Raw genomic sequence first — 13,624 nt, 5'->3', positions numbered from 1 at the left:
CTGGCAGCTCATTCCCACAACATAATCATTTCTCTACCAATCTCACCGGTTAGGATTGGTTTCGTCAGATTTGAGTATTACAGATTTTCCATATTAGTCTCCTACACCTCAAGGTTAGTTTGTGCTCTTGGGATTTCTTGCAGGGAACCTGGTGCTTTGTGCTCTGTATCAAACTGGTGCTTATTCTGGGAAAAGTTTGTCATTATTTACAATAGGATCTTTGTTTTACAACCCTTCAGTTTTAAGTTCCAATAGACTTCACAGTGTCGAGGCTCCAGTTTTCCTATTGCCGTGGCCAAGAAGGATCTCCATGAAGTTTTAAAGAAGGACCTGGCTGACAGAAAGGAAAACTCTGGTATCCTTTTAGAAAGGAAGAAAATAACCCAAAATCTGACAGCAAAAGAAAGTTGTTGGGGTAAGGAGGAGACTTTAATTGCAGCTCAATAGAAGCCACAGTCTCTTTAGAGACAGAAGAAGCATTTCTAACCATCTTGCCAGCCAAGTGAGGTAAAAACCAGTTTACTGTCTTGAAAACAGTGTATGGGGAGAATACCAGTACTGGGAGCTCTGCTCTTTCCTACAGAACATTTTGTATCCATGCTAAATCTGCTGCCAGGCTGAAGCTGGGAGTAAAAGGACTAAACGTGGCATTTGCTGGCAATAACTCCTACAATCTGGGGGAATTTTTGCCTTTTGGTGTATACAGTGCTATCACCTCCAGTAATGGCAACCAGCATCTCCAGGAGACTCGGCTGACTGGGAATGCACAAGTCTCTGAAGGAGCAGGTACAGTGACTAAGGTTAATGTGCTCTCACCTTCTCATTAACAGCTGTCTATTAGAGACATTTCTCCAAATGTGCATGTCGATGAAGCTCTCGCTCCCCAAAATACAGTGACAGGGGCCCAGATTGATGCCCAGGGTAGGCTTATGGGCGTCACATCACTGAACCTTTTCAACAAATCATTTTCTTCTGTTTTAAAAAAGCGACATTTCTATTTTCACACCTCCGTGTCTCCTATTTTGGAGTGCACTTAAGATGTCTAATTACTTTGCAGGGCAGGTCCTTCAGAGCTCCAAAGCTGATTAAAAAGAGCACCCAGTGAAGAGGTGAAGAATATGGGTCAGATCCCCAGCTGATGTAAAAGCAGTGGATCTGAAGTGAGGTAAAACACATAATAAGAACTAATTCTATTTTTTTCCCCCTTATAATACTATGCTTTAAGCTTGAACAGAATGGGAGTTGAGGGTCAGCACCATCTCTCACCGCTCTGCATAGGTATTCCCTTGAGATGGTGCATTATCACCACCAAAAGCTGTCTATCTTAATTCTAGAAAGGTGAACTAAATGTAGAAAATACAATTCATAATACTACATAAAAATAAGAATCAGAATATACAGGGCAAGGGCATTTAGGTGCCTACACATTTCAATATCAGCGACCTCTGCAAACTGTCAGCCAAAAAAGGTCATTAAAATAATCTGGCGTTTTATCAAGAGCAAACTCTTGCTGACTGATAATGCTGAATACATGATGCTAATGCCAGTCACCTCTGGGAGCTAAATTAACCCTTTCCTGAGCATCATACACATTGCCTATGATATATGAGCAGTCTTGCAAATTCGGTTCTTTTCCCATCAAAGGCATTTTCTGTTAATCCTGTAGCTCTTTAACAAGTTTTTCCTCTCGTTGCTATTTTGCCTTCACACCTATCGCCCTCTCTTCACAAGGATTTATGCCGTTCCCTTCAGGTGCAAGCACTAGCTGGGCTTGGAGGGAAAATAATATCAAGTATCAGTTGCATTCCATTACGGTAGAGAGGACCCTGTCCCTATCAGGTGCCAAAACACTCAGCTCCTGTTAACTTCAACGTGAGATAGCAGTGACTTCGCTGACACCATTCAGCTTTTTTCAGGTTTCAGTCCCTCGCAGACTTCAACACATACCAACACCAATCTCATAAATGAGTAGGGATTTTGATAACTTACATGCAAGAGCATAAGAGACTATCAGGTCTAATGACAGAGCTGTAGATCTGCTTACTCAGAAAACAAGATCCCTTTTGTGTTTTAACCAATCTAAGCAACATCCCCCATGGTTTTCAGCACCTGTGTGCTGGGAGATAACCGTGAACACATCCCTGAGATAAAAAGTAATGCACGCCCTTTGCTAGAGCTTCAAACCCACTGACACGGTAGGGTTTCTGGGTTAGATTCCCCTCAAATATTTGTTTTCCATGGTAGATTATTTGTAAGAGGTTTCAAATGCTCCATCCTTCAATCAATAGCTGACTCCAGAGTTCTCCCTGTCACTGCCCCTTTTGATTTCCTTTGGTTTTCTTTCCCTGAGATCAAGGTGATCTATTTTTAGTGCAGGGACTGGTTGAGTAAGTGAGGAGTTGCTATAGTGATGGATAACTGATACAAACCCAGTCCCACTGCGATTCCTCCGGCTGGTAAATGCACACGACCCAAAGCGGGGCAGCAGCTGGGGGTGTTCAGCTTGAGGGGGCATTAAGCACTGCCCAGGACTCTCAAGGTCAAGCTTAATGTATGCAAAATGGCCAGAAGGCAGCCTGGTACCTTTTGTAGGAAACACGCTTCTCGCTGTCTTTGTTGGCCCAAGACGTGTTGGTGTTGGTCTTGGGGTTCACAGTGGCCTCCTTCTGCTGGTCTGCTGATACACATCAGCTGCACAAGCAGCCCCACCACCTCTACCCGAGAAGCCACTCCATTCTTGAAAGTTTATCCAAAGAAGAGCTGTGGTACACCAGCGTTGAGAACTGGGTGGGAAAAGAAGCATAAGCAGGATATTTGAAGCTTCAGTTTTCCTTGTGGGTGAGCATTAGAGAAATGTTGGTTGGAAAGGATGCCTGGAGGCCTCTTCTCCAGCCTCCTGCTCCAAGCAGGTCTGGTGTCAAACCCGGCCAGGTCAGCCATGGCTCTGGCTCGTTGAGTCTTGAAAATCTCCAAGGACAGGGAGGCCACAAACTCCCTAGGTCACCTGTGCCAGTGCCACACCACCCTCTTGAAGGAGTTTTTGCTAAAATGAGCCTGACCCTTCTCAGCCACAAACTCTCAACTTTTATTCCCTTTTACCATTTTCCACCACTAAGAAGAATTTGGCTCTGTCACCTTTGAAACTTCCCTTCGTCACAGGCTGCTATTAGATTGCCCTTCTCTCTGCTGGACAAAAAAGTCCGGTTTCCTCAATGTCTCCTCACAGATTCCAAAACATCTGCTCTAGGTCCCAGACCACCTTGGTAGTCCCCCAGGGAAACCCTCTCCAGCTTCCCAGCATTTTTCTGATGGGGGCAGCAGCACCAGGACACCCTATTCCATATGCAGCCCCACCAGCACCAGGCAGAGGGGGATAATAACCTCCCTTGACTGGATTGCTCCTCTCCTCCTAATATCCCTTGGGAAATGTCAGCATTATTCCAGCTTCTCATCCTTTCAACTCAGTCCTTCTCTCAAGGAGACAGGTACAATCCTCACCTCTGAACACCCACCTGACTTTTGTTGCCACTACCAGAACAAGAACCTCTCTGTTGCAAACTTTTCATCTCCCTCATGTCTCTGGTTGAGTTTCCATCTCATTTCTCCCTCATCTATATTTCTCAAATTTAGATTGGATCTTAGGAAAAATGTATTCACAGAAAGGGCTGTTGGGCATTGGAACAGGCTGCTCAGGGCAGTGGTGGAGTCACCATCCCTGGAGGGGTTTAAAACACACGTAGATGAGGTTCTTAGGGACATGGTTTAGTGCCAAAGTTGGGTTAATGGCTGGACCCAATGATTTTTACAGTCTTTTCCAACCAAAATGATTCTGTGATTCTGTTCTATGATTATAAATTGATTTATTGCCCTATTTTTGTTTATTATCTCTAATTATACTATATACAAGCAGCGGAGATGTCACAAACCATCTGTTCCTCTCCAGGACCATCGCCCGCCAGGAAAGGCAGGATTGTCACAAGAATCCTACGTACACCATCAAAATTCTTGCGCTGACTGAAATAAAACCGCGGGGCCAGATGGGCAGGATCGGTTAAACAATCCGGTGACTGTAGCTCCGAGCGTGTCAAAAGGCTCTTTGTTACCCCACGGAGAACACAGCCCTGGGAAGCAGCTGTTTTCTGATGCCTGGAAAAAACTCTGAACAACCAACAGGATGCTCCTAATTAACATCAGCTAATCCTATCAAGCCTCCTCCAGCTAAATCGCCCCAACTTTATCACAGAAAAAGGACAAGAACTCAGCGCGAGCGTGCGATGCAGCGCTGGGCTCTGTCCTTAAACTAAGAAAGGCTGTGTGACCTTCCCGGTATGGAGAGCTCAAGCCTCTAAGTCAAGCCTACCAGCCACACAATGATATCTCACAGAGCAGCCCTCCATCTCTCGAGACCTAAACCTCCGTGTTTCAGTACTGCTCCATAATGAAAATAAAATGGATAAAACAACTTTGAGGTGGTAAATCCCACCGCTCTGAGCCCTTTTGAGTCCTTGAATTGATTTTAGGTTGGACAAGAATAAAGGTGAAAGTAGCAAATGGCTGAATCCTGGTAATTCCTGGGATTTGCTGATCCAATAAACCTGACAAACAAAGCGCCTTTAACAACATCTTTGAAACTGGACGCCTGGGCAATTCACTGAAACTTTGAGCAAGGAGTCAATAGTCCAAAGCATTGATTTCTAATTAAAGAAAAGCACTCACCTAACTTAATGCTACTGTCAAGTGGAATTTTAGGCTGTGAAAACAGAGCTGAGCTTGAAATTTGCTTTTAAAGTCTGGCAACAGCATTTGTAATACAGGTGCACAGGAGTATAGGGCAAAAATAAATTGTGGTCTGCCTTAGCACATTCAAATCCAGTAGAAAGGCAAACTAGGATAACAGCTTCTCCTACAGATATTCTTCTGAAAGTCAGAGCCCTTAAAAGTACAAGTGAAAGAAGAAAGAGCGGGAAAAATGGTGTAATAAGGATGAGAGTGCAATTCTGATCATGCATGGAAATCAGTAATTCAAAGAATTATTGGAACATAAATTGTGATCCAGCACAAAGACCCTCTGAGCTGCATTCATTAAACTGAGGTGTCATGTATGAAAGCGTTCTCTACCTTATTTACTTTTCATCTCAAAAATAAATCAGATAGATAGTTAACTAATTATATCAGAAGGTAACACAGATGGTGTTCCAGCCTTCTATACATATCAGAAGTTACTTGGTACCTAAAGGTAACAGAAGGGGAGGACAGAAAAAAGAAATCCTGATAAATCCATAAATATATTCTGCTTTCAGGAACAGGCAGTGTCTGCATTTGTTTTCACCGGCAGTCAGTGTCTGGCTTCTTTCTGCCTCAGTTTCCCCTTTTCCACCTCATTTTCTCTTCCTCCTACTTGCATTTCATGGCTTTAACTGGATTGAATCCCAAGATTTGCTTTTAGTTTCTCTCTGTCTTTCAGGAATAACATTCATCCTGCTGTTCCAAATGACACGACTTGAACAGCACCAGAATTCAAGCGCCCTTATGACACTAAAAAACTGAAGTGTCTCTGATGCTGCTGTGTCTGGGGGACAAATACCTGTATCCACAAGCACTGATAACAGCACATCAATGCATAGTAATTCAGTAATTTATAGTAATATAAATATTTCTGACCAAACTTTGGGACAAGATGCACCGAGCTGCCTGGAGCAGGACTGGGAACAAGTGTCACTGGGCAGATTCATTTGCAGCACCCGTCTGTAAATTTTTGCCTCAGGAGAACATACTGTATTTTCATGTGTATAACCTGCCCTTCAGACAAAAAATAACACTCTTTGAAAAGAAATTACTTGGAGAATTTGCGTTTTTGGACAACTCATTGTGAGGGCAAAGAGTTTAGGTGTTCTTTAAGCCCACAAAGCGCTGCTGGGCTCTGCACCGGGGAGGGAGCAAGGGAAGAGTCCGGGGCAAAGCGTTCTGTTCAACATCCCTCCATTTCAATATCCACCAAATCAGCGGAGGTTTTCTGGGTTTATTACTATTTGAGTTCACCAGTACCTGTTTGAGAACACCCTGCTGATTTTACTGGGCACAGTCTTTGAACTGAGGGGCCCAGAACTGGACACAATATTCCAGGTGTGGTCTCAGCAGGGCAGAGTAGAGGGGCAGGAGAACCTCTCTGACCTACTGACCACCCCCTTCTAATCCACCCCAGGTACCATTGGCCTTCCTGACCACAAGGGCCCAGTGCTGGCTCATGGTCACCCTGCTGTCCCCAGGACCCCCAGGTCCCTTTCCCCTACACTGCTCTCCAACAGGTCATTTCCCAACTTAGACTGGAACCTGGGGTTGTTCTCCCTATTCAGAATATTCAAATATTCTCCCTATTCAGAATATTTCAAAGATACTTACAAAACTGGGATGTGCTGGGAAGCAGCTGCACAGATACTATAAGGAAGCAGAAAATGGGAAAATAAAAAGTCTCTAAGATTTCACCAGGCTTATCACTGGTTTTCCTCATCCTGACAACCAACTGTAGAAATTTCACAGCTTCCAGGTCTCAGAGCTCTCTGTAGTACAAGATTAATTGGCACTGATCAGCCAGGGCTGCACATTTTCTAAAATCACTGTCAGCTCAACCGAGCATGAAAACCAGTAGAGAAAATCATTAACAAACCAAATCGGTCTCAGTTTCTCATGCACAGTCTCTGATGCAGTTCTGAGCTGCATTTCAGGAGCAACAGGATTTTGCTCTTTCAGTCGCTTTACAGCAGCTGCTGGAACGTGCAGCGACCTCCTCACTCTCATTTACCTCTCCAGATATTATTTTGCCGTGGTTTCTCCTCCGCTGCCTCATAACAGAAACATCGCACCAGAATGAAAAAGAAATAACTATGTTGGCTTCGGTCCTCCCACAAGCAGCATTACCCACCTTGGGGCAAAGCACCAGATGACAGGGACAAGTGTAGGTTCTTGCCTCTGCGTAGGAATAACCCCAGGTTCCAGTATAAGTTGGGGAATGACCTATTAGAGAGCACTGTAGGGGAAAGAGAGCTGGGGGTCCTGGGGACAGCAGGGTGACCATGAGCCAGCACTGGGCCCTTGTGGCCAGGAAGGCCAATGGTACCTGGGGTGGATTAGAAGGGGGTGGTCAGTAGGTCAGAGAGGTTCTCCTGCCCCTCTACTCTGCCCTGGGGAGACCACACCTGGAATATTGTGCCCAGTTCTGGCTCCTCAGTTCCAGAAGGACAGGGAACTGCGGGAGAGAGTCCAGCACAGGGCAGCAAAGATGCTGAAGGGAGTGGAGCATCTCCTGTGTGAGGAAAGGCTGAGGGAGCTGGGGCTCTGGAGCTTGGAGAAGAGGAGACTGAGGGGTGATCTCAGTAATGTTTATAAATATGTAAAGGGTGAGTTTCAGGAGGATGGAGCCAGGCTCTTCTCGGTGACAACCAATGGTAGGACAAGGGGCAATGGGTTCAAACTGGAACACAAGAGGTTCCACTTAAATATGAGAAGAAACTTCTTCATGGTGAGGGTGCCAGAGCCTGGCCCAGGCTGCCCAGGGAGGTTGTGGAGTCTCCTTCTCTGCAGACATTCAAACCCGCCTGGACACCTTCCTGTGGAACCTCAGCTGGGTGTTCCTGCTCCAGCGGGGGGATTGCACTGGATGAGCTTTCCAGGTCCCTTCCAACCCCTGACATCCTGTGATTCTGTGATCTGCAGCTCCTCAGGCTGGAGGAGCAGGAGATCAAGTCCTGTCTCCATTTGCAAACTCTTCTCAATCCTCACCCCACACATTTTCTGTCCTGGTTCTCAGCACAACTATCCACAGCACGGCTTGTGTTGATAAATGGTGATGTGAACCACGTTGACTCCCAACTCCAGGAGGGACCATGGCAAGATATGGAAGAACACCTGGGTGGTTTTGACTGAAAGGTGAAGATATTTCCCCTTGGGATTAGTATTTAAAGATACTCTAAAACACAGCACCTCCCAGATCTGCTCTAGAGATTCAGCAGCTCTCCATCCCACGGTGGTTAGCAGTGACATGGGACAAAACATGTGCACTGAGTGCCACCAGCAAGTTATGGAGCAACTTGGGGACAAGTCCCTGCCCTTTGCACTGGGACTGCCCCATTTTATGTACGTGGCGGGGCCAAAGCATGTTTGTATGTGTATATATTGGGATCTAAGTCATTCACTCCTAATTTAGTCCGAATTTGCACCTAATTATAACAGCTGGCAGGGAAATTGTCCTCAACAGAGTTAGTGAGGTGACACCGGTCAGGGGCTGAGAGGCAGCACTGAGGTTTGCTTGGAGCCCCTTGGACCTGGCTTGTCTGGGCTCAGCTTTGGTCCCTGATGATTAAAATCCACAGCAACAAATCCCAACAGGAGCAGCAAGGGCAGAGAGAAGCTCCTGGGCAATAAAAAGGTGAAAAGCCTACAAAATGAGCATTTGAGGCTCAATGCTGTGGCTCTCGGCAGCCACCTGTGCTGCAGAGTGGTTCCTTCGCTGGGCACCCACCGCTCGGGCAGAGAAGAAATGCTTTTAACACTATACCTTTTGCATATGTCATTCAATCCTTCATGAAATGGATGGTGTCCTTTAAAGGGCAGAGCAATTAGCCTCGCTGGGGCCAAAAAGTTGTCCCCTTCAGAAATGCCACAGAGCCTATCGATTTACAACTCACGGGGCCAGCAGCAACCCTGCACGGGCAAGCAGCAAGCGCAATGGGAAGGAGGCAACTGGGTGGTGGCGATCCAGAGGTTGGAGAAATTTGGGGTAATCCCAGTTCTCAGCCCTGCCAAAATCACGTTACATAAATCAGCTTCCCTGCTGTTCGGTGGACAGCTGAAGCTTGGAGGGCTCTCTGTTGGTTGCTCCTCTCCTGGAGCAAAGCTGCGGCTCTGCCTTCAACCCACAGCTCGCACAGCTCTTGTTTGCTCCTGGTGCTTCTTCACACTTTTCTGTTTGTCTATACTAAGGTCTCCTCTTGCTGTTCACTTAGCATAGAAGGACTGTAAAGGCTCCAAAAGCAGGGAGCTACAGCTGTGCCCATCCTTGACAATGCCACCCTCCTACTTCTCTACTGGGATGTGAACCTCTTCATCTGTGCAGAGGGACTATGGGGTTCACCTCAACTGATACACAGAAGAAAGTAGTTGCAGTGGCCTGATGGTATCTGTCCCCGGGAAAATAAGAAGCTGCGCTGGCCCAATCCTATTTACAATGACTGGAGGATTCTTCCTTAAAACACTTATAGAGATGGCCAAGAAAAATCCGAAATTCCAGATTCAACTGGAAAAAATTCTTCCCAGAAAGGGTTGTCAGGCACTGGAACAGGCTGCCCAGGGCAGTGGTGGAGTCACCATCCCTGGAGGGGTTTAAAAGATGTTTAGACGAGGTTCTTAGGGACATGGTTTAGTCCTAGAGTGAGGTTATGGTTGGACTCGATGATCCTGAGGGTCTCTTCCAACCGAAATGATTCTATGATTCTATGATAACTCGTTCAGGTGACAGAGCAGCCCTTTCTGGGACGTCAGGGGATTTTTTTTCCTCTTCTTTTCTTTTCCACCCCTTTTCTGAATACAATCTGAGCTCATTCAGCAACAACGAGGCTGCCGTGGCAGCACAGCCACCCTGGGAGGGCGGGTGGGAAAGCCCACGTCAGATCATTATCATTCACTTCTCATCCCTGATGACAGACGGCAACTAAAGGGGATGCGTCAGTGCGTGACAGACCTGGTGAGCCACCGAGCCTGGCTGCTACCAGCACTCCTGCGCACCACTGACACCGATCCGCGCCGGCGGATCCCTTGAGAGCAGCTCAGAAAGCGTTTAGTAAAGCGTAACAGCTGCAAGACACGGATTAAATGTAGAAAATAATGCAAAGTTCCTGTTTTGATATTTCCCTGCAAATAATTAAGGCCATTTGGGAAAACAAAAACAAAACAGCATTTGCAAGTGCTAACCTGTTTCCCGAAATGAATCTGGGCTCTGCTGGGATGCACAGGCAATCCCTGTGGTAGAGCATCCAAGGAAGGCAGTAAGTAAGCCAGACACATCCCAATGGCTTTTTCCCACTCTTGTGACCTGGTAGTTCTCTGTTCATGATGGAAACGCGGTGCAGGGAGCTGGCCCAGTCATGCTCTTACAAGAATGGCATCTGCAAAGTCTGTGGAGCGAACACTGTGCGGAAAACTCTGCCTAATGCTCCCTCTGTACCACTGGAGTGGGCTACGGAACTGGATTAATGGGAATGAGGATAAAGAGAAGCGCATTTTTTTGGCATTTTTGGCATTACAGTTTCAACTTTTTTTTTAGAATTCTGCCACAAACATTGATGTTCATATAGTCGGTACTCTTGGTGAAGGACAATTTATTTTCTCTATGGAGGAAAATAAGGATGGAGTTTAGAGTTGGACTCCGAGGAAGCAGGCTTGCAATACTATGCTTGCTGCTTCCAGCAATGAATCCTTTGGCAGGTGTTGGCTGTTCCCATCTCATTAAGGAAACCATAGGAAGAGGATGAATTAGTAGCTCAAAGTGCCATAAATCACTCAGTCAACAAATAGCACAGGTGAGAATTTAGGGGTTTTAATTAGAAATTTGGGATTAAGTTTTATATCTGGGCAATTTGTACTCTAAATTATCCCCTCTTCTTGCATAAACTCTGTTACCTGTCTTTGTGCATCTTGCTGACACTGTGGAACTCCAAAGACCTGGGTCATATCTCACTCACATCACCTTGACCTTCCTACCACTCCAGCAGAAACCCTCAGACAGATTTAGGGGAATGCAGAACAAAGCACAGTACCTTAGATTTAAAACACTTAACTCCACAAAATAGGAACGAAAGCAGAAGCAATTGCAAAAACGACATCTTAACAACCAACACAACCAACCACTAAATAAATTGCAAACCATGAAATAACGGAAAAACAAGCTTTCTGGACAGCCACCCATCCATCAGTTGCAACTCCCTGTCACTGAATACGTGTGTTCCTCTCTGCACCATCCATATGGCCCAACAATACTCATACCTTTGTCGTTGTGCTGGATTTAATGCAATGACTCCTGACTGATTGAGAGTAAAAAAGAGCCTTGCCTACCCTTCACACAAGTCATCCTCTTTAAACTGTGTCTTATCTGGCTGATTCAGTGTAATGTCAGTTTTAAACCTCCCAGTCACAGGACAGGATCTCTCAGCAGCACTCATGGTCTTTGGGAAGCGCAGAGTTGTAAACCAGCTACCATTAGTCCATGTAGGAAATGCATTAAATATTGTATTTCTCCATTGTTCTGAAGGAAAACAGCCAAATCCTGTTGGAAAACCTCTTGTCTCCTGGTCAGCTGATCCCTATGTGATCTATGAATAATCCCAGACACACACAACTCAGCCCCTGTACTAGATTAATAGTGAGCAGGAAAAGCTTTTGCTAAACGGAGAACAGTCCCTAGTTGCAACTCAAACACAATTATATCAATAATTGCATTATCAGAAAGATATGTTTTTAAATGAATTACTTTTCAGATTGATATGCAATTTTTCTCTACTTAAAATTCACCTTTGAACACATAGTGTTAGTCCTAACTTTGCATTTATTTACTATTCTTCAATTAAAGTAACATTAGTCAACAGCCCCTTTTGAGTGTATTTCATGGTGTTTACTGTAAATCTTTCAGTACCATCACTCTTTTCCTAAAGGTTCTATCTAATGTATGTTAGAGGTGTCAGCTCCAGTGCAAACCAACACGTAATTAACCTCCACACAACAACTGAGTGATTTGGTCAAAGAAACTGGAAAGCACAGAATCGTTGTTCAATAATTCTCTATCCCCCCCTCGCTGCTCCCTCCCAAAACCCAATGTCCCCACTTTTCAGAGGGGTAACGCAGATGGTCCCTACCGAACAGGCCATGAGGATCGGAGTGGCGTCTCTCCGTGATTTTGAACTGCTCCTTTCTCTTCCTGATCACTCTAAAGCTACCGAAACGCTTCATGAGCTGCAACATACACTTGTGCGGCAGCAGCTGTCGGTCATGCCCAGGACTGAAGAAGAAAACAGCAGCGTGAGGGGCAAGACGAGGTGTCCCTTACACCAACAGCCCAGGTGCGAGAAGATAAAGCTCCAGAAAAAACGCGTGGCTGCAAAAGAAGTCGAGTTTGCCGGCAGTTCAGCTCGGAGGTGCTTGGTTGTGGTCTTTGCGGAGAGCCGTTCCACAGCAGGCTGCCAAACCTCACACGCCAGGCGTTTCCAGTCTTAATTCCAGCGTACAGTAACCCGCCTGCATGTGTCTGTGGACATGGGGAGAAGTTCAAAGTCTGCCCAGCTTGCAGCCGTGGAGCTCCTCTCCGTCAGCAGCCTCGGAGACTGAGGCGACGTTTCCGCGCGGATCACCTCATGTGGAAAAGGTCAGGAACCACCTGATAAGCTCCCACGTTTAATAAATACTGACTGTGCAAAGGAGCCACAAGCCCTCTTGAAGGGACTCGTCATGTGCAGCTCAGCATGATGACTCTTTAAAAAGGCTGTAAAAGGAAACCGCCCCTGGACAGACAATTCCTGGCAGGCAGCGTCCCGGGCACGCTCGCACCGTGACATGACATCACCCAACTATTTTGACTCGTGTGTGCTGGGTCTTCGCAGCGACAGCACCATCCAGCTGCCGGCCGATGAGCTCCTCAACGCTCAGCCCTCCGTGGCTAATGGCTAATGGATAAAGGGGAACGAGCTTCTGCCAATTCATAAATAAGAAGGTGGATCCATTCTAGAAACCACAGCTGGAACGATGGGTTGGACTATTTCTAGTGATGTGCCCTCCCCATCCTATGCATATCTGTAAGCTCTGCATATCTATATGTTCTGCATAGGTTGTTCCATTGAAATTTGCTGCCCTCAAAGCAAAAGGCACCTGGGACAGCCATTTGTAACACAACTGAAATCCACCTCATGGTCTTTTCAATGAGACAAACATTCTCAGGGCTGTTACTCATCCCAACCAGCCGGGTGGATTATGTTAAGGTGCAAGTCTGTAGATTTAGAGCTGTTTAGTTTAGGAACGGGTTGAGCAGCTGGAAGGGCGTTGCAAGCACGATCCAAGGCACAGTCAAACTATCATAGCCAACCTTCCTAAGATTACAGTAAATGTTATGTTAAATCAAAAGCTTTTTGTTTGTTTGTTTTAAAGTCACAGAGCACCAGCCTCTCCTCTGGACATCGCTAGAACTTGAGGTTCAGATGTTTCAAAAATCAAACCCTATATGAGTAATGAGAGTCTTAGCTCTTTAATTCCTCGGAGGAATTAAAGGTCATATCACCTTTTTCCTCCCCAAAGAAGCATGCCTTTTTCTTTGTGCCCATCATTGATCCTGGGACTTAATGTCATTAGAAAGGAAAAGAAAAAACAGCCATGAATGCTGAAGAAAAGACCTTTATCAACACAGATTTCTTGTAAGCTCTGGTCTCTCAGAAAGACGGCTGTCTCCAAGGCATCAGTGCAAAGATGACCCAAGGACTTCAGAGACCCCAAGTGAAGGTGCAGAGATGACAGCAGCTCCCTCTGACATCCTCAACTACTACTACAGAGAATATGGAAGAAGACAGTACAAAGGGCATCTTTGTTCTTCCAC

The 13,624-nt window shown here is 45.9% G+C and overlaps 1 protein-coding gene across 6 annotated transcripts in view; it reads right to left on the bottom strand.

Annotated features, from left to right (window-relative positions):
• PRKAG2 (protein kinase AMP-activated non-catalytic subunit gamma 2) overlaps positions 1-13,624 on the bottom strand; it is a 237,468-nt gene that overhangs the window by 103,592 nt on the left and 120,252 nt on the right. The window contains exon 1 of one of the 6 annotated variants that reach the window (XM_065831781.2): positions 11,901-12,478. The exons of the other annotated variants lie outside the window; for them this stretch is intronic. Coding sequence (XP_065687853.1) covers positions 11,901-12,006 — 106 coding nt within the window. The 5' untranslated portion in view covers positions 12,007-12,478. Of the gene's footprint in view, positions 1-11,900; positions 12,479-13,624 lie in introns of those variants that run through there. 6 annotated transcript variants of the gene reach the window in all.

Source organism: Patagioenas fasciata, chromosome 2 (genome assembly GCF_037038585.1).
Source record: "Patagioenas fasciata isolate bPatFas1 chromosome 2, bPatFas1.hap1, whole genome shotgun sequence".
Lineage (NCBI taxonomy): Eukaryota > Metazoa > Chordata > Aves > Columbiformes > Columbidae > Patagioenas > Patagioenas fasciata.
This window is presented reverse-complemented; position numbering and strand designations above follow the sequence as displayed.